General features: G+C 44.2%; 1 protein-coding gene and 1 non-coding gene across 2 annotated transcripts in view; one reads left to right on the top strand and one right to left on the bottom strand.

The window, feature by feature from the left end:
• astn1 (astrotactin 1) overlaps positions 1-21,644 on the bottom strand; it is a 2,273,142-nt gene that overhangs the window by 1,543,717 nt on the left and 707,781 nt on the right. Inside the window, exon 3 of the mRNA XM_067989612.1 lies at positions 19,517-19,910. Within this exon, the coding sequence (XP_067845713.1) occupies positions 19,517-19,910 (394 nt within the window). The remainder of the gene's footprint in view (positions 1-19,516; positions 19,911-21,644) is intronic.
• On the top strand, positions 10,532-10,603 carry trnam-cau (transfer RNA methionine (anticodon CAU)). The gene has a single exon. It is a non-coding gene; the product is annotated as a tRNA-Met (tRNA).

Here is a 21,644-nt window from a genome sequence, read left to right as displayed (position 1 = left end):
ACAGTCATGTTCATGGTATAATAAGTACTAATCAGACCAAAACTGAACACTTCATTACTGAGTATATTCTGGATGTCATCACATCACATTACAGATTGAAAATCATGTTGGTTCCTAAGCAATCCCTCTATTATTCCTCTAAGTCCCGAGTAGAATTGGTGAAGGTTTAGCAACATGTTGCCTGCTCATTTTGTTGAACCACAGGTAGACTGAGGAGAGGGGAGGGGGCAATGGGAAGTGAAGGAGAAATTGGCCGACATATCCCCAAACAAAAAAACACTACAGCCAAACAAATGGCAGATACTTCTGGGTTCAAAATTTGAGCATGGAATCCCTACACCATAAACACTTAAAACTGGAAGAACATTGTGTTTCAGTGTCCATTATAAACCCTCAGATTTTAAAATGTTCATGCATATACATTTATATTACTAACAGCAAGAATATGAGAGAGGACCACTGTTGTTACAACATATTCTGCATGCAATACAATGTGTTCAGTCTGACTCCCAACCTTACACTTGGGGTATAATCCATGTTATATTGGAATCCTGTCCAACAGCAACCTTACATCCGGGCTATAATCTGTGTTACATTAGAGCAGTAACTGACCCCCCTCCAGACATGTCCGTTCCAGTTATAAAGAGGTTTGTTCCATAATGGAACAGTGTAACTGTGACCTTGAGTACAAAATTCATCAAGATGCTGACAAGTAGCACAACAAGTTCATCAATCTGCAATCAACATCTGTCAGCAGATAATGTGTGAGAGAGAGTTAGTTACATAGAGACAGAGATGTAGAAATAGATATGAATCCAATTTAAGTGTATTTGGAACAGTGTGGAAAATATTGAGCTCCAAAATACATCTGGAAAGCATTCAGCGCTGATGCCACTGATCCTTCATGCGGTGAATTCAAATTAAATTACCATTCGCAAAAATTGAAGGAACCATAAACACTGTAGAGGTCTGCCACAATTTTGTGCAAGGTGTAAATCAGCAATAATTAACGGGCAGAACTATTTCTGTGAAAAAAAATGAAATTACAAACTAGAGTTATTGGCAGCAGATTTTTAAAATGAGTTTCGTAAAAGGCAGAGATATGTTATTCACTGAAAAGAAGACTAATGGGGCGGTGGTGGGGGAGGGAGGGTGGCGGCGGGAATAAGCAAAGGCCAATCTTACTGATCACTATCTAGTGATGACCCAGCATCCCCAAAGTGAAGTGTGCCTGTGTGGTCATCAGGTTAGGACAAGGAGGGGCTTGTCTGTGATGTCACCCATGATGAATAGCTTGCAGACACTTGACTATCTACATTCACAAATAAAAGATTCCACTTGGGTGAGGTACTAGAGGACTGCTGGTACCTCTATCAGTATTCCAGCATCGATCATTACCTTCAAGCAATGAGAGCAGAAAATTGTTGGACTTTGGTGAAGAGGATAGGGTAAAGAAGTGAGAAGTGAACTTCATTCAGAAGAGAGCAGCATATTCAGCTTTTTGAAATTACCTGCCTAAGTAACCTTGTCTCTACTTGTTGGTCCACAATGCTTACTGATAGTGCTGATGATGTGGAGATGCCGGTGATGGACTGGGGTCAGTCCACACTGCCTGAGGAAGGGGAAAGCCCCCGAAAGCTTGTGGGATTAAAAATAAAATCGTTGGACTATAACTTGGTGTTGTAAAATTGTTTACTACTGATAGTGCAGCAGTGTTGCAACAGGCACAATCCTGAACCTGTACCATACCTGTATTGCCAAGATAAAGATTTCTGCAACCTAACAGAAGAATTTGGAGTTGCATACTATTTTTCATTTGCGCTATATTTTCTGACAGTACAGGTACATAACCTGAACCAATAGGCATGGAACAAGGTACACACTTGGATTAGATCAGATCAAACAAGATTACATCAATATTTTTACATAAATCTAAACTATAATAATCATTTTCTCCATATCCATGCACTGTTGAGACCTTGGCACCACTCACTTCATTGGCATAGCCTTGCACACCACTCTTTTGCATCAATGTATCTTGGTTTTAGCCATGCTACCCCAACCCACAGATACTGAGAAAGCCCAGATCTTGAGCGTAATGGAGTAAGTAAAGTTTAGCATATCTGTCCTTGAAGTATTCACTGAGGCAATCAGGGCTTGAAACATTCACAAAGGGAGTGAGTGAGTCAGTCCAGTCAATGAGTCTGAGCCTCGAGTGCGCATAAGATCGTTGATCCGGTCTATGCTTTAATTGTCCACTGAGGCCTGAAACAGTGTTCAACTGCAGCAAGTTCTGGAACATCTACTGGGACACAATACCAGAGTTTCTCTGAACCAGGGTAGGTCAATAAAAGCCAGTGCTTGCAAGGTTCAGGCTATGACAGATTTGTCGATAGTCCAATGTAAGTTCGGAGCCAAACCAAATTTTCACTTTTCTACTGAGCTGGGCAAAAATTGAACATTTTAGTGGTTTTGATTTTATTGGGATGATCATTTACTTGTCTTTACGATGCTATCAATTTTAAATAAATAGGATGTCAGTGATATCATTAGTTGTTTCTCTGATTAAAATATTAATATTTTAGAGTGAAAAATGTACCACGGGTTACCACAGATTTCTTTCTGCATTTAAGTGGGGGGGGGGGGGAGTAATACTCTGAGGTTATTTTTAAGCGACCCATTTTCTCTTCTTTGCAACAGTAGACAATGGGGTAAATTTTAACCCCCAAGAACAGGTGGGTTGGGGGCGGGTGGGAGGTTAAAATAACAGGTTTTTGGAGCAGGACCGCATCCCGGCTCCAACTCACCCACATCTGGGTTTAACCCAGGCAGGTTTGAATGTGTGTGCACAACAGACACCAGGAAGTCCCACCCCCACTTAAAGCCAAGCCTTAAAAGGGCAATGTACTTCATTAAGATACTTGAGGCACTTAATATTTTGTGTATTAGAACATTAAAACGAATTTAACTTTACCTGTTCGGGTTTCTCATCGCTTCCGAATCACGTTAGAAGAGAGCAGGCATGAAGGGCCAGATCCATGAGGTGAATGCCTTTATTGGGGTGATCTTATAGAAATTAGGGGTGATCTTATAGAAGTCTATAAAATAATGAGGGGCATAGATAAGGTAGATAGTCAAAATCTTTTCCCAAAGGTAGGGGAGTCTATAACGAGGGGGCATAGATTTAAGGTGAGAGGGGAGAGATACAAAAGGGTCCAGAGGGGCAATTTTTTCACTCAAAGGGTGGTGAGTGTCTGGAACGAGCTGCCAGAGGCAGTAGTAGAGGCGGGTACAATTTTGTCTTTTAAAAAGCATTTGGACAGTTACATGGGTAAGATGGGTATAGAGGGATATGGGCCAAGTGCAGGCAACTGGGACTAGCTTAGTGGTATAAACTGGGCGACATGGACATGTTGGGCCGAAGGGCCTGTTTCCATGTTGTAAACTTCTATGATTCTATGATTGCACTGCTTGTGGGCCCGGAGGAACTGGAGGGCTTCATCCAGGTCCAACAAGCTCATCTGGCCGATAGGAACCCCATGATCAGCCCCTCCCCTCCCGATAGTGGACCCCCCCACTGATACTGGACCCCCCACTCCCCGGTCTCCGTTGTTGGCTGGTTCCCCTAATGTCGTCGCTGGCTGACCCACCCACCTAACCCCTCCCCCCCCCCGATCTCCGTTGCTGGATGGACCCCCCGATCTCCGACAATGACTGATCTCCCCCCAACCCCCCCCCCCCACCCCAATGTCATCACTGGATGAACCTTCCCAATCCTCGCTGCTGGCTAACTGACATTCCCCCTCTCCCCCCCCTGATTCTTTCTCTCTCCTTTCCACCCCCCCTCTCTGATTTGCAGCTCTTTTCACTGCCGTCAGGCAGCCTGTTATTTGGCTGCCTGGCGCACGGGAAACGCGGAAGCTCAAATATTTTTCTTCAATTGAGTTGCGATCGCAGATTATGAGGCACTCAATTCACTTCCGCATTCGCCGGGTGAATATCTGCTGACGCGTGGGGTACCCGGCTCGGAGTAAAAATCATGCCCAATGTTTCAAATAATAGTAACATGCACAAGAAAAACCCACTCAGGCATTCAGCCATTGCTGCCATTGACCAAGTACAATCTGCTCTGTTGTGGACCCTTTAAAGCTTCTGAAGGGTTGTTCCAACAAAATACTCTCTCCCTGTGTCAATCAAAAATTTGCCCTGTTTTAGGTCATAAGGACCTTTATACGAGATTTTTTTAATTAAAAAAAAGATTTGTGAGGGTACCACTTTAAACTGATTACAGCAGACTGTGTCAAAAATAAAGACAGATTCAATAGTTTCAGGTGTCTCAATTGCTTGCTGTGAAAGCTGTCTGGTTCCAACCATACAAACATATGACCCTGAAAGGTTGGGTGTTAAAATAGGCACGTATCATTGTATAATATTAATGACCTTTTTACACTCACTCACTCACCAAATGTCTTTGTTTGGAAGCTGTGCTGGAACTAATTGCCGACCCACCAGGAGACAGGTTTGCCATCGTTGGCCTATCAGCCAGACTCTTTTGGCAGTGTCAAGACAGTTCCATGCCCAGGAAATGAAATAAATGAAGCAGCTTTTGGCTAGTACGCCAGTTCTTCCTGTTGTACTGTGCTCCAGCCCATGCAAAGCACTTTGTATTACAGATGCTAATCCAAGTTTAGCTTTGGAGGAGTTACCAGTGCATCAAAACAACAACTGCATTATATGGTACTATTAATGTAAGAAAACGTCCTAAGACACTTCACAGAAGTGTAATCAGACAAAAAAATTGACAGAGTCAAAGAAGGAGAAATTAGGAAGGGTGACAAAAAGCTTGATCAAAAAGGTGGGTTTTAAGAAGCGTTTTAAAGGAGAGAGATGTGGAGAGATTTAAGGAGGGAATTTCAATGCTTAATGCCTAGACAGCTGAATTGTAAACAATTTTACAACACCAAGTTATAGTCCAACAATTTTATTTTTAATTCCACAAGCTTTCGGAGGCTTCCTCCTTCCACACCACCTGAGGAAGGAGGAAGCCTCCGAAAGCTTGTGGGATTAAAAATAAAATTGTTAGACTATAACTTGGTGTTGTAAAATTGTTTACAATTGTCAACCCCAGTCCATCACCGGCATCTCCACATCATAGACAGCTGAAGGCATGGCTTCCAATGGTGACGCGAAGGGACTGGGGAATGCGCAATAGGAATGCCGAGTTCTTGGAGGGTTATAGGGCTGGAGGAGGTTACAAGAGATAGAGAGGGGCAAGGCCATAAAGGGATTTGAGTATGTGTAAATATACTATTCACAATGGGGGCATCACAAGTGAGCTGATCCTGTCCTCACTAGAGGTCCATACGTGCTCACCTTCTAGCAGCAAACACTGGATAGTGATTAGGAAAGAAAAGATCTCTGTAAATAGATCATGATAGTTGAATTCATAGAGATCATCATAGTTGAATTCATCTGTTCTCATGTTTGCGATTGTTACAGCTGACAGGGAACAACAGGTGGAGTTTGCAAATCAGAAAATAAATGCATGACGGAATGATAATTCCAAGTTAATTTTACATGGGTTACTAAATGAATTATAAAGTTACCTCTTACTGTCTGATCTATGATATCAGTTTTTCTTTTAAACTAGGTTGCATACTGCTGGTATTTGTCATAAGGTTATTCTGCACAGTGCGATATTGGATTACTCACATCCTAGTATGTTGAGAGATGACATTGCCCAGATTGCCATTACTTTTCTGACTACATTGAGTAATTTCATCTTCAGTGCCAACAGGGGGCCATTTCACACTTGGAATTTAACTGAGTAATAGGCTGAACTTCAAAACAGAATTTAGGCAAGTCAATGCAAAGCTGGTGATATACTATGGGCACATCAAATCAAAAGGAAAATGTCACGTGGTGTATTAATATTAAGACAATCACCAAAGTCTAGAATTTCAAATTCTGGAATAGGAAGTACAGCCAAGCCTTGGAACAGTTAGGATTGCTCAAAAATATTAATATAATCACTGACAATGAATGCCTAAATGACAGAGAAGTATGAAGACTTAGGATATATAGCAGGAAAGCAGAGCAGTGACTAAAGCCAGATGCTGAGTCATACATCCACCAAAAGAAAGTGCTAGCTGTACTTCATGATAACCTTTGTGAGAAGCTGGACAGAATGGAGAAACTTAGTGCAATTAAGTTAAGAACCCATAACAATATAGTGGCAGTAATCAAGCCAAAGAGTAAATGGCTGAAAATATGACTTGACCGTAAAGATTTAAATACATGCGCAGATAATAGATAATATTATCCAAGGCAGACTATATAGGAAGTAATGGCAATTATCAAATGTCAAATTTCTCAGTGCCTGATTCAAATTGTGACTTCTAACATGTGCAGTTGAATTAAGACGAGTCAAAGTTGTAACATTTAACAGTTCTTTTGGGGAATGGGATTATTATAACTCCAGAATTTTTCCAACAGTGTCACAGGTGTTAGATGATATTGAAGAGTGGAGGTTATTAAAGATGATAAAAAGAAATAACTTGCATTTTCACACCTTCAGGATGTCCTAAAGTACTTCAGCCAATTAAATACTTTTAAGTGTAATGTAGGGAGACACAGCAGCTTTTATGTCCACCTGACAGGGCAGACTGGGCCTTGGTTTAATATCTAATCTGAAAGACAGCTCCTCTGACAATACAATGCTTCCTCAGTACTGCACTGGGAGTATCAGCCAAGATGATGCGTTTAAGTCTCTGGAATGGAGCTTCAACCCATGACCTTCTAACTCAGAGGCAAGAGGGCTACCACTGAGCCAAGGCCGACACCTGAACAGAAACAGAATCAAAGGTTAGAAAAACTAAAATGAAGCTGAATGGTAGTAAGTGCAAGTTCAAAAGGACATATCAGTCAGTTTGTTACAGGGGGTCACAATCACAGCAGACGGACTCAAGGTAATTGCTTTACATAAAAGTTGCTTCAAAGTAATTGAAAAAAAGCCAACACATAGTAAGTACATGAAAAAAAGCCTAATTTATCTGATGACAGAAAATCACGAAGAAAGCGACTTGAAAAAGGCATAGTATGGCATTGGGCGAACAAGCAAAATGAGAGCTTTCAAGAGCTGCAATGTTTGGTGTTGGCAACCCTCGTACTAAAATAGTATGATGTGACTAAATCAGTGAGGATTAGCATTCAAGCTTCCAGTTCAGCATTGAGTGCAGTACTATTATATGAGAAAAAACTCAAAGTGTGTGCCTCATTAGCATTAATACCAACTCAATGCAAGTATGCACAGTGTTAGAACTTCTAGCTGTAGTATTTGGGTGCAAAAAATTGTACCAGTATGAGTTTGAAAGAAATTCTGTGATGATGAATGATCATAAACCTGCAGATATTTATGCAAAAGACACTTTGTAAAACTCCAAGACTACAAAGCATGGTACTTACGTTGGGAACGTATAGTTTAACAGTAGAACACAAGAAAGGCACAGAGTCATACGCAACCCGCACATTGAAAACTACCTACCTAAAACTGACAGCGTGGCTGTGTGCATGGTATGCTGTCTTCGAAAATTGCAAATAAAATGAGGTATGATGGTAACAGAAATTGGAAAAATTGAAATCTCTGGTCTTGGTTGGCATGATTTTGTCTACAAGTCCTTCCATCAGCTTTTTAAGCTGGAGTCAACATTCTATCCCATATATCAGCTTGCCAATATTTTACAAGAAAAATCAACTGATTTTCCACTGGGTTTGGAAGTTGTCAGTATCAACCAACCAATCAGATTGTATGAATTTGAGGCAGAAAGATTTTCATATCAGCTGATGGTTTCTGAGAGTTGCAATTGCAGGTGTATTTTGGTTTCTATCCTCAAAGAAATGATAATTTACAAGTAAACTGCTAAAAAGCAGCTTTTTAAAAAAAATGTCATTTTCCTCAAAAGAACTTGCTGGAGTGTCTGATAGTTGTCTTACTTGAAAGTTTATTTTCTTCAAGCCTAGGTATAGAAGATTTTTTGAGATAAGGAGCTTGTTCCTGTTCTAAATATATTAATGGCTTTATTTCAGCATTCCTGTCACTGCAGAATTGCCAGTGTTTAAAAACAAAATAGGGAATGATCTTGGAATGATGATGATGACTTTGACTTAATTTAAAGAATTATACAATATCCCCATATATTTAGTGTTGTACCATTATAATGTATGATGCAGGCAGTTGGCCTGTTTGTGGGTGAGCTGCCATGCCCAACTATGTTCTGCAACTTGGAAAGTGGATTTCAGTTTGTTTACAGACTCATGGTGGAGGTTCATTTGTTACTAGGCAACAACTAACTAGAAACCCCATGCTGTGCATATTAGAGTGATTAGTATGCACAGGAAAATATGACCAGTGGCATTAATAATCAATAAGAGTATAATAGATTGTAATCCTGAGATTGGGGGCAGTCAGGTCTACCTGAGCGTACAAAATTCAGCCCCCCATTCCTACAAACCATGTCCTCATGCACTTTAGTTTAAAAAAAAATATGATTGCATTGTGCAATGGTTTTTATTTCCAGTATAAAGAATCAAATACTTTTGACAGAATCAAAAGAGCAATACAGACCAGAAATTACTGCTGGTGATAATAGCAGATGCATGCCTTTCCTCTGTCTGCTATTTTAATGGAGTGGAGATGCTGGTGATGGACTGGGGTTGACAATTGTAAACAATTTTACACCACCAAGTTATAGTCCAACAATTTTATTTGAAATTCACAAGCTTTCGGAGGTTTCCTCCTTCCTCAGGTGAATGTTGTGGAAATGAAATCCTCGAACCCTTCGCATTTATAAATCACAGAACAATGCCTGGTGATTACAGATAGTCTTTCTAACTGCCCGTTGCCACGGCAATCACAGTGTGCAGACAGAGAGGTGTTACCTAAAAGGCCACCGAATATACAAACCACCAAAAAAAAACAGAGAGAGGCAGAAACATAGAAAAGACAGCAAATGACCCGTTATATTAAAAACAGATAAAATATGTTCGCTGGTGGGGTTACGTGTAGCGTGACATGAACCCAAGATCCCGGTTGAGGCCGTCCTCATGGGTGCGGAACTTGGCTATCAATTTCTGCTCGACGATTTTGCGTTGTTGTGTATCTCGAAGGCCGCCTTGGTGTATGCTTACCCGAAGGTCGGTGGCTGAATGTCCTTGACTGCTGAAGTGTTCCCCGACTGGGAGGGAACCCTCCTGTCTGGCGATTGTTGCGCGGTGTCCGTTCATCCGTTGTCGCAGCGTCTGCATGGTCTCGCCAATGTACCATGTCTGGGGCATCCTTTCCTGCAACGTATGAGGTAGACAATGTTGGCCGAGTCACAGGAGTATGAACCATGCACCTGGTGGGTGGTGTCCTCTCGTGTGATGGTGGTATCTGTGTCAATGATCTGGCATGTCTTGCAGAGGTTACCGTGGCAGGGTTGTGTGGTGTCGTGGACGCTGTTCTCCTGAAAGCTGGGTAATTTGCTGCGAACGATGGTCTGTTTGAGGTTGGGTGGCTGTTTAAAGGTGAGTAGTGGAGGTGTGGGGATGGCCATAGCGAGGTGTTCGTCATCATTGATGACATGTTGAAGGCTGCGGAGAACATGGCGTAGTTTCTCCGCTCCGGGGAAGTACTGGACGACGAAGGGTACTCTGTTGGTTGCGTCCCGTGTTAGTCTTCTGAGGCGGTCTATGCGACAACGGATGAACGGACACCGCGCAACAATCGCCAGACAGGAGGGTTCCCTCCCAGTCGGGGAACACTTCAGCAGTCAAGGACATTCAGCCACCGACCTTCGGGTAAGCATACTCCAAGGCGGCCTTCGAGACACACGACAACGCAAAATCGTCGAGCAGAAATTGATAGCCAAGTTCCGCACCCATGAGGACGGCCTCAACCGGGATCTTGGGTTCATGTCACGCTACACGTAACCCCATCAGCGAACATATGTTATCTGTTTTTAATATAACGGGTCATTTGCTGTCTTTTCTATGTTTCTGCCTCTCTTTTTTTTTGGTGGTTTGTATATTCGGTGGCCTTTTAGGTAACACCTCTCTGTCTGCACACTGTGATTGTCGTGGCAACGGGCAGTTGGAAAGACTGTCTGTAATCACCAGGCATTGTTCTGTGATTTATAAATGCGAAGGGTTCGAGGATTTAATTTCCACAACATTCACCTGAGGAAGGAGGAAACCTCCGAAAGCTTGTGAATTTCAAATAAAATTGTTGGACTATAACTTAGTGTTGTAAAATTGTTTACAATTTTAGTGGAGGGCATTGACACATGTAGGAGAGAAAGGAGTTAAGCCTCGCTCAATTGGCTTTAATACACATTCTTCAATGCCTGTAGTCTGTGGCCTTTCATTTCAAACCTGTGCAAATTTACTTTGTTTTCAAACACAACCCTTAAACATAACTCAATCCATAAATCTTCTCCACGAAGCAAAATATCAAAGATGCCATAGCATACAAGGCTACGGACCAAATGCTGACAGCAGAGTGGCGCAGCGGAAGCGTGCTGGGCCCATAACCCAGAGGTCGATGGATCGAAACCATCTTCTGCTATTAACGTTCTTTTTATTTTTTGAGGGGGTGACTAGGCGTGTGGATGAGGGTAACGCAGTGGATGTGGTATACATGGATTTCAGTAAGGCCTTCGATAAAGTCCCCCACAGGAGACTGGTCAAGAAGGTACGAGCCCATGGAATCCAGGGTGCCTTGGCACTTTGGATACAAAACTGGCTTAGTGGCAGAAGGCAGAGGGTGATGGTCGAAGGTTGTTTTTGTGACTGGAAGCCTGTGGCCAGTGGGGTACCACAGGGATCGGTGCTGGGTCCCTTGCTGTTTGTGGTCTACATTAATGACTTGGATATGAATGTAAAAGGTATGATCAGTAAGTTCGCTGATGATACAAAAATTGGTAGGGTGGTAAATAGCGAGGAGGATAGCCTCAGTCTGCAGGACGATATAGATGGGTTGGTCAGATGGGCGGAACAGTGGCAAATGGAATTTAACCCGGAAAAGTGCGAGGTGATGCACTTTGGAGGGACTAACAAGGCAAGGGAATACACAATGAATGGGAGGACCCTAGGCAAGACAGAGGGTCAGAGGGATCTTGGTGTGCAAGTTCACAGATCCCTGAAGGCGGCGGAACAGGTAGATAAGGTGGTAAAGAAGGCATATGGGATACTTGCCTTTATTAGCCGAGGCATAGAATATAAGAGCAAGGAGGTTATGATGGAGCTGTATAAAACACTGGTTAGGCCACAGCTGGAGTACTGTGTGCAGTTCTGGTCGCCACACTACAGGAAGGATGTGATCGCTTTGGAGAGGGTGCAGAGGAGATTCACCAGGATGTTACCAGGGCTGGAGCGCTTCAGCTATGAAGAGAGACTGGGAAGATTGGGTTTGTTTTCCTTGGAGCAGAGGAGGCTGAGGGGGGACATGATTGAGGTGTACAAAATTATGTGGGGCACAGATAGGATGGATACTAAGGAGCTTTTTCCCTTCGTTGAGGGTTCTATAACAAGGGGACATAGATTCAAGGTAAAAGGCGGGAGGTTTAGAGGGGATTTGAGAAAGAACTTTTTCACCCAGAGGGTGGTTGGAGTCTGGAACTCACTGCCTGAAAGGGTTGTGGAGGCAGGAACCCTCACAACATTCAAGAAGCATTTGGATGAGCACTTGAAATGCCATAGCATACAAGGCTACGGACCAAATGCTGGAATATGGGATTAGAGTAGACAGGGCTGATGGCCGGCGCGGACACGATGGGCCGAAGGGCCTCTATCCGTGCTGTATAACTCTATGACTCTATGACTCTATGACAGTCCTCTATTTTCACCAACAGTAATTCCAGGCTTAATGCATTAGGAATTGTTTGAATGCACGGCATTTTGATCAGCATTTGATAAGAGGAGAAAAGGCTAATGTTTGGGTGTTATACTTCTTCAAAATTTTGTTCTACGGGTTTGTTTCAATGATATCGACTTACCTTTATTTCTACTTAAGCTACTTAAAAATAAAAATTATTTATTTAGGATAGTGAAATCAGTACACATTCAATTCATGTAACCCCATGTGGTTGGGAATAGGGACAGATACAATACTGATCCAGTTTATTTTGTGCATATAGAATTCACTGCTGCTTGGGATTATTATAGGTATGTGTTGCAAAAGATTCCAGTTCACAAATTAACATGACGTACCTGGAGTCAGAATTACAGGACCATATAAAGCTGTACTTAAGTTCGTACCACTAATTTTATTTTCAAATTTAAAATGGCTGTAACTCTCTCCCAGGAAAAATAATTTTTGACAAGGCAGAATTACAATAGACTCCAAAAAGTCGGAAAATATACCACACACAGGGCTCGATTTTCGGATGTCCGAGCGGGTGCGTTTGTGGCGGGGGGCTCCGAAAATTGGGGATTCCCGGGGCGGGTCCGGAGCCTGGCTCCAACCACAGCCTGCCCACTTCCAAGTTCCCCAATGACGCACGTAGATGCGCGCGCAGCCCCCGCATGTGGGACTCCCGCCGGCAATTAAAGCCGGCGGGATCCCACTTAAATCAATTAATTTGATACTTCAGGTCATTAGGAGGCCTGATTTGGAGGATATTTTAGGAGGGGTGGGATTTTCAACTCAACTGAGCGTTTTTCCCGTACTGGGGGAAACACTCCCAGTTGAAATGGACCTGTTGCAGCCACCAGCCTGTGGCAGCTGCAAAGATCCATTTGACAGGTGGCAGGGGGAGACCTTCACTCATTGCAGGAGGCCACTCAGTCACTTTGGACAAAGTCTGGCCTCCACCACCCTCCTCCTAACAATAAAACTCACAAACTTGCAACCTCAACCCCGGTGTGCAGACACATTTACCTACCTTGCGGACCCCCTCAAATGTACATCTTCCGGATGGGGGCCGCCGTAGCTGCAGTCATGACTTCCTCGGAGGATGAACAGCATCACCAGCCTCGCCGGCCATGCCATCCACCTCTGACACGTGGAGCTCCACAACACAGTGCTATGACACATCCACCTGCACAGCAGGAGGGAGAGCAACCGCAGAGAGAGATGCGTCGCAGAAGGCACTACCATCGCCACAGGGTCTACAGACCGAGGCTCAGTTTCCTGGCCCTCTCTGAGCAGCAGTGCACATGGAAGCGCAGAGTCACTCGACATGTAGTCGTGGACATCTGCAGCCTCCTTCATGCCGAGCTGCTCCTGGCTGGCCCGAGCACCATCTTCTTACCTGTCGTTGTCAAAGTCACCACTGCCCTCAACAACTTCTCCTCCGCATCCTTCCAGGCTGCCACCGGGGAGATCGCCGACGTCTCTCAGTCGTCTGCACAAAAGAGCCCTGCAAATACACCTACACCCACTCTGCAGTGACACAATGGGTGGCATCAGGTGTGGGTCTTCATGGTGATCCTCAGGAAAGGGCATTATTGCACAAACCAAATAAGATTTGCAAAGACGTGGCAGTAGTGGTGATAACAAATTTTTATTTTTTTTGCAAATCAAACAAAAGTAAATCAGAAACATGACATTTTGTCTTACACCCTTGTGCATCCCCTTTGTGCTCACAAAACCTTCGCCTTACGTTTACGGGAACTCCGACATGGTGCCACCCCTGTGGCTTCAGCAGAGGTAGTGGCAGGTTGCTCTTGTCCATGCCCTGACCGATGAGATGCTTTGCGCGGACGCTCTCTGGGTTTCGGTGCCTGTGAGGGCCCCTCCAAAGACTGCTCCACCTGCACCTGGCAGTCTCGGCCACCTGGAGAGGGGGCAGTATTGCGGATACTGGTTGAGAGGGGGGCAACGGGTGACACTTGGGAGCGCTTTGAGTGGCGTCCCCACTTCTATGTCCCCTTTCACCATCATCCTTCTCCTGGCCCAAGACTACATCACTCCTTCCAGCCTGCTGGACGACAGTTTAGAGGACTTGTGTGAAGCCTGGAAGGCCAGTTGTAAGGTATCTGTCAGCCTGTTTAAGGCGGCAGAATGTTGCTCACCCTGAATCCGAACGGCCGTTGTCAGGGCCTGAATGGACTCATTGTTGAGCCGTGCTTGAAGATGGAAGCTAGCCTTTCCTCCATCGCAGACATTCCCACACATACCTGCGACACTATCTCAGAGATGCCTTCACGTCCCTGTGACACTATCTTGGAGATACCCTCCTGTACCTGTGCCACCATTCCACTCATGCAGGAGTTGGACTCCTCCATCGTCTGCGCGATTGTGGAGAGTGTGCGTGGCAACTGTTCCAGTACCTCGGCAATGTGCTGCTGGCCCTCGACGACTCTCCATTTCATGGCTGGCCCCCAGGGTTCAGCATCTGGGTCCAGCTGAGCAGAGCCTGAAGAAGAGTGCTCCCACCGATTCGGACTTTCCACGGCTGCCCCTGCCACCAGGATCTGCTCGTGCTCACATGTGCATGGTAACTCACCATGTGCAAGCCCAACTAAGTGAGGACGGGGACCACCGAGGTGTGTGTATCTGCGCTGGTGGATGGCTCGCTCAGATGTGACGACACCCCCTCAGAGGCCGGCAGGTCCTCTGAGGAATCGCCCTCCACAGTCACAGCACTCGCAGATGGCCCTGCAAGTGAACAGAAAGCAATATTATGCATGTGGACAGATGTTGAGGTGCTGCAGATGCCAAGTGATGCTAAGATCATTCGCTATCATGAGTGCTGAGTATTAGTTTTCTGTCACCAGCCGCTTGTGCATTCCCAGTCTCGGCGTCCGCCACGGACAGACGCTCCAGCGTCCGGCTTATTTCTAGTGCCTGCTGCTCCGCGTCTGTTCAGACCACCTGGTGTGGCGGGCCCCCTCAGGTCCTTGCCGTTTCCCAGGCATTTTGGCATCTCTTCTCCTATCAAGGCAAAACACAGAGGCATGATTGAGTGATGGTTGCATGGTGACCCGCTGCATGCATTGGTGTGGGTGGGGGTGAGCGTGAGGAAGATGCAAGGGAAGGTGTTTGTGAGACATAGCCATGAGATGGTATGAGGATTGGGTTGCGTGGTCGTGTTCGAATCGGAACTGGGGCGGTGAGTAAGTGCAGGCAAGGTGAGGATGATGGTTGAGTGGATGTGAGGAGTGATGCTAGAGCGTTGTGGTGGCAGTGCAGAAGGAGTTGTGTGGTGGTGGAGGTGATGTGGAAGACGGAGTGTGGGAGAATGCGTAAGTATACTCACTTTGGCTGACCTGGTTAGGTCATTAAAGCGCTTCCTGCACTGGACCCAGGTTCTGCACACATTGCCGCTGCTGTTGACCTCCTTGGCCACCTCCAGCCAGGCCTTCTTGGTGGCGGAGGGAGGCCACCTCCTCCCATCCGATGGAAAAAAAAATTCCCACCTCCTCCTCACCCATCGAGCAGCACCTGGAGTGAGGAGTCAGAGAACCTTGGAGCAACCTTGCCTCTGGCCTGCTCCATACTCCAAAATTGGTTCTTTGATGCAGGAGGAGCATTGGAAAACTGCCCCTTTAAATAGGGCTCCTCCTGCTGACAGCCCGGGATGCGGGTGCGCAGTGCACCCACTGCGCAGGTCTGGAATGGGAAACCCGGAAGCCAAGGTAAGTGCCTTCAATTAGGCTGCGATCGCGTGCGGAGCACCCCGAATTCACTGGGCGCATTACCCACGCGCCCAGTCGACCCCCCACTGCCAATCCGCCTCCCTCCTAATATCGGGCCCATAGTGTCAAAATCAAAGTTTTCTGGGGATGCCCCAAGGGCCCTAGAAAATAAATCTGGTGCCCTCAGCACTCACATCACCATTCAGTAAATTCTAAGACCACCATGCTGCAAATTGCTTTTGTGTACTAAAGACTTTTTACCATGTATTAAAAGTGATGAAATGTTGGGCGTACCTTTAGTTTACGTTCTGATAAAACCGTTTTCCCACTGTACCTTAATTCTAACTCCTTGTATTTACACATCATAAGGCCTATATTTACGTCTATCAGCTTTTTTGAAGCTGTCATTTGGCTTTTGCCAGCTTTTTATGTTGACATATGTCCTGGCATACAATAGTTCAGAGATGAATTGATTATTGAAGAGGGTTTCTGTTCTGAAGTCATGAAATTTGTGTATCTGCCAGCCTGAGAAAATTTATGTTGGTAAGAATACATCTAAACCATAAAGGAATTGAAAAATCTACAAGGTTAGCAAGAGCTGTCAGCCTAGATTTTCCTCCTATTTATCACCCATTTTGTATCTGATTCTGAATGGATGGTGGAGAAAAATGGGTGGAGACCTAGCACTCATTCCTCACTTGTACAAAGCCCTTTGCAATGTTCCTCTGCCCCTGCAATTCCTTCTGCAGTATGTGAATTTAAATAAACCTCTTAAGTCCAACATTGGATCTTTCTCCTCCAGTGCCTGTGGACCTTCTAAAAGTGCCTGGCTGGTTGCTAGGTGACAATAGTCAGGCAGACATACTGTTGAAAGACAGATTAGAGTACTCAGTCAAATTTGGCTGCTGAAGTATTCTTCAGGAGTGGGTGGAGGAGCTTTATCTACCTGCAACTTGCCAATAGCTTCAGCATTGTTGCTGATCCTGCAAAGATTATTTTTTGGCCCTTCACGTATGCAGCACAGGACATTGTGGTGTTTCCATTAGAATCCCATCCACCTGTGTTGAGAGGAATAAGAGGAAACTGAACAATGGCAGCTGGCGGGCAGCTTGAGTCTCTATTTCATGAAGAAGTCACCCAGCAGAACCTGTTGCCAGCTGCCAACATCAAAATTTCAACTGCAAAAATCAGTCCTGCCATGATGGTCCCCTTTTGGCAACTACATCAACTCCTTCATTTGCTGACACACAGCTCTCCTCCACAGCTGATGAGTCTATAGATTAGGAGGCTTGGTGCCTTGAAGAACCACCAGTCTCAAACATTGCAGGGAGCCAAATTGTTATTGTTGCATACACAAAATGGCTAACTTGGTACTTTCAGCTACTTAGTTACTTGAATGCTGCAGCAGTATCTGACTTCCCTTCTCTAACCACCCCCTCCCGTCCCCCTGAAGACAGGCTCGCAACAGACTGTACTGATAGCATTGGGAGCCTGTTCTGAATATTTAATTAGGGTCCACTGAGGAAAATCCGACAGGGTCACAGCAGGGTAACACCAGTATCACACCAGTGAGTAAAGATGCAATATTAACACACCTCCAATGACAAACCTACAATGGAGGGAAATCTAAACTGATTTATTCTGGCCTGATATCTTACCACCAATTAGAGATTTGCTTTGCTGATGTTCGACATGCAATAAACTGAGAAAAGAACCAATGACATTGCAAAAAAGTTGGGATTTATGTATTTGAATTTCATTCAAAAATCAATATTTAATTATCATAGTCTACTTTTCATTTTTTTTACCTTAATAAAGCAATATTAAGAATTCAAATGTTATTATACATTGTAAGCAGTTTCAGGTAATGGACCCCAGTTTGCAAGTGTGGAGTTCAAAATACTGCATTAACCTCACAGGTTGAAACATATAACCTAATCACTGAAATACCCAACAAACTAATGAGAAAGGTAAAGCTAAGGATGCTGTTCAAATCGCAAAACAGATTTGCTGATGAAACAAAAGGTCAAGACAAACGCCAAGCACAATTGTTGATGGGCAGTAGAATTAAACAACACTTCCCACCTTAGAATGACTGCTCAAAGCAAAAATCAAAAGAGAAGTTTCACAACAGATCAAATACAATAAAGTAAGCAAAGGATATGTGCTATGACCAAGGAGTTTATGCTTTAAGATCACAACCAACAGGAGGTATAGTGAGAGTGTACATAGCTGAGCAAAATGAATAGAAAACAGCAATTGTTCTGCATTGAGCTGAGGTCTGAGCAAGTGACTGACAGTTGAGAAAGAACAGAAAAGATCTCATCAGAACATCAAAGATTGGGACCAAAGCGAGAAGAGATATTGAAGAAACTAAAACAAAGGAACAACAAACTAAACTGGAGATTAGTAAGAATAAACTGGAATGGAAATAACCGGCCAAAAACAAAAGCTACCTGATCGATCACACTTTATGATGTACCTACATATTGTATAATTTATTTAAATCTTGAGTAAAATACAGTTTCCTGAAAGAATGGGAGATATAATGACACGTTAAAGCTTGTACAGATCCCTCTAATAGTCAGAATTGGGACTGATTGATATATTCATGCAATGATCCTGAATTTTCTCATGAGTTCCGCCGGACTCTTGCTGTAGCTCCAGCAGAACTTCCCAGAAACAGGCAGACATCCAAATTGTTAGATCCCTACTGACTTTGGGAATTCCGACTGACTTTGTAAGGGATGGAAGCTCCACTCCATCCCTTATAATGGTGTCAAAGGAGCAGCGCTGGGAAAAAGTTGGGAGTTCCTGCTTCCCTGGCCGAGAAGGAACCTGGTGTAAGAATGGAGGCCAAGAGAGATGAGGTATAGTGGCCTCCAGGAATGTGCAAGTGGGTATCAATAGGGAAAAGGCTTGGACCCCGAAGAAAAGGTAATAATTTAAAACACGGGCCTGTGCACCATACCCCCTTCCTCCATTTACAGCCTGGTGCCCTATTTTCCAGCAGTTAGGATCAGGCAGCCTCCAGAAATGCACCTATGTGCTACGGGTGCTTGCCAGCCCCATGCAGATGAGAGGCCCTCCCAATGACCCTGCAAAATCTAGTGTGATCAGCACTGGAGGACACCAGTGGGCACAATGCTGGCAAAAGTGCATAGACAGTGGGCCATGGATTTGAGAGTCCCATGCACTCAGAGAAGGAAGCTAAACATTTTGAATGAAGATTACAACATGCTGCAGACAGTTCTTTGAGAAAAGCTGTTCACACCAGTTACAAATCTTCACATTTGTGTCTACACTTATTAGTACTGTGCTATGTGTCTACTGCCAAGGACTGAAGAATTTTAGCTATAAGGAAGGATTGGATAAGCTAGGGTTGTTTTCTTTGGAACAGAGGAGGCTGAGGGGTGATTTAATTGAGGTGTATAAAATTATGAGGGGCCTAAATAGAGTGGACAGGAAGGACCTATTTCCCTTAGCAGAGAGGTCAATAATTAGGGGGCATAGATTTAAAGTAATTGGTCAACGGATTAGAAGGAAGCGGAGGAAATTTTTTTCACCCAGAAGGTGGTCGGAGTCTGGAGCTCACTACCTGTCGGGTGGTAGAGGTAGAAACCCTCATCACATTTAAAAGTACTTGGATATACACTTGAAGTGTCAAACCTACAAGGTTGGGGACCAAGTGCTAGAAAGTGGGATTAGGCTGGGTAGCTCTTTTTCGACCGGCACAGAGACAATGGGCCAACTGGCCTCCTTCTGTGTCGTAAATTTTTCTATGTTTCTATGTAGTAGAATGCACCAAGCACTTCAGACTTGCCAGTTACACGATCAAGAATCATTCACCACCCACCCCCCCCCACCCCGCTCAGAAAAGCAGTGTAGCGGTACAGACCTGGAGTGAGATCCAAGCAGGTTTTTTCATCGCACCCTTGAAGAGAATCCAAGGTTCGTGTCACCTGACTGCCAAAATCCTCCCCGCCGTTCATGCACTCCCTCTGTAGCTGTTGACGAAGATCATCAATATCATACTCATATCCGTCCAGGATTGGAGTTTCCCGGATGTTAATGGAACCGCTGGAGTTGTGACCTTGCAGGCGCGAGTTCCGCAGGCTTTCTCGAGTCTGACCTGCCATCAATACTGACGGGATGTAGTGGATTTCATTCGCCGCTTCTGCGCTGGCACTTTTCTGTGGTTGTGGGACACGACGGCGTTTGCACCATCGCCGCCGTGTGTAGAGAACCATGACGAGAAACAATATTGCCAACAATAGGGCAATCATCCCTCCCTGGAAAGGAAATGGAGAAAAATAAATCAATTTCAAAACAGCAATAAGTTTAACTTAGCACAAATCAAACAATAATACAACTTGGTTTTCATACAAAAATCTCTTTCTACGAATGTTCCAAATGTACTTAACATGATGCCCCAGCCTGGTCAGCAACCCAAGTATTTATCTGGCCTCCAGTGAAATTAATGTCCAGGCAGAGCAAGTATGGAAAGGTTAAGGGAAATCAGAAGGTATTCTGGTGATACTTGAGTACATTTGTGGTTCAAGCAGTGGATCCACATGTCAGTTCATTCACTCTCTTTGTTGCAACTTTTCTCATCTTTCTCTAGTTTATCAATACTATTATGGTAATTACTTCTTGGAACATTCCTCTCTTGTTCCTCTAAGGTATAAATATGCCATCTACATACTCAACATGTTGAAATCAAGACACATTCAAATGTGTTCGACTGTAATTCATTCTTTCCCAGGACATGAAAGTTGTAGAATGCCTCGCCTTCCTCCATATTTCCTTCCTCCTACAATCTTCAGGTTTTCAAAACCCCAGCTTGGTGGCACCCAAATTATCTGATTACTTGGTTTATCTTCCTTCTCTGAGACACTTCAAACATCCTGCACTATGGGCCTTAACTTTCTGCTTGGTTTCTTGATATATTTTGAAGTTATGTTGAACTTTATAAAATACTGATTCAGCCACAACTAGAGTGTTGTGTCCAATTCTGGAAGGATGTGAAAGCCTTAGAGAGGGTGCAGAAGAGATTTACTGGAATGATTCCAGGGATGAGGGACTTCAGTTATGTGGATAGATTGGAGAAGTTGGGGTTGTTCTCCTTAGAGCAGAGAAGGTTGAGAGGAGATTTGATAGAAGTATTCAAAATCATGAAGGATTTAGATAAAGAAAATAAAGAGAAGCTGTTCCCATTGGTGAAAGGGTGGACAGCCAGTGGACACAGATATAAGGTGAGTGGCAAAAGAATTAAAGGCAACATAGAATCATAGAATCATAGAAGTTTACAACATGGAAACAGGCCCTTCGGCCCAACATGTCCATGTCACCCAGTTTATACCACTAAGCTAGTCCCAATTGCCTGCACTTGGCCCATATCCCTCTATACCCATCTTACCCATGTAAACTGTCCAAATGCTTTTTAAAAGACAAAATTGTACCCGCCTCTACTACTGCCTCTGGCAGCTTGTTCCAGACACTCACCACCCTTTGAGTGAAAAAATTGCCCCTCTGGACCCTTTTGTATCTCTCCCCTCTCACCTTAAATCTATGTCCCCTCGTTATAGACTCCCCCACCTTTGGGAAAAGATTTTGACTATCTACCTTATCTACGCCCCTCATTATTTTATAGACTTCTATAAGATCACCCCGAAACCTCCTACTCTCCAGGGAAAAAAGTCTCAGTCTATCCAACCTCTCCCTATAAGTCAAACCATCAAGTCCTGGTAGCATCCTAGTAAATCTTTTCTGCACTCTTTCTAGTTTAATAATATCCTTTCTATAATAGGGTGACCAGAACTGTACACAGTATTCCAAGTGTGGCCTTACTAATGTCTTGTACAACTTCAACAAGACATCCCAACTCCTGTATTCAATGAGGAAAAACTTTTTTTTTAACGCAGCGAGTAGTTATGATCTGGAATGCGCTGCCTGAAAGAGTGGTGGAAGTCGATTCAATTGTGGCTTTGAAAAAGAAATTGGGTAAATACTTGAAGGAAAAAAAT

This window comes from Heptranchias perlo, chromosome 9 (genome assembly GCF_035084215.1).
Source record: "Heptranchias perlo isolate sHepPer1 chromosome 9, sHepPer1.hap1, whole genome shotgun sequence".
Classification (NCBI taxonomy): domain Eukaryota; kingdom Metazoa; phylum Chordata; class Chondrichthyes; order Hexanchiformes; family Hexanchidae; genus Heptranchias; species Heptranchias perlo.
The sequence above is the reverse complement of the archived record's forward strand: the minus strand, read 5'-3'. Positions and strand labels throughout refer to the sequence as shown.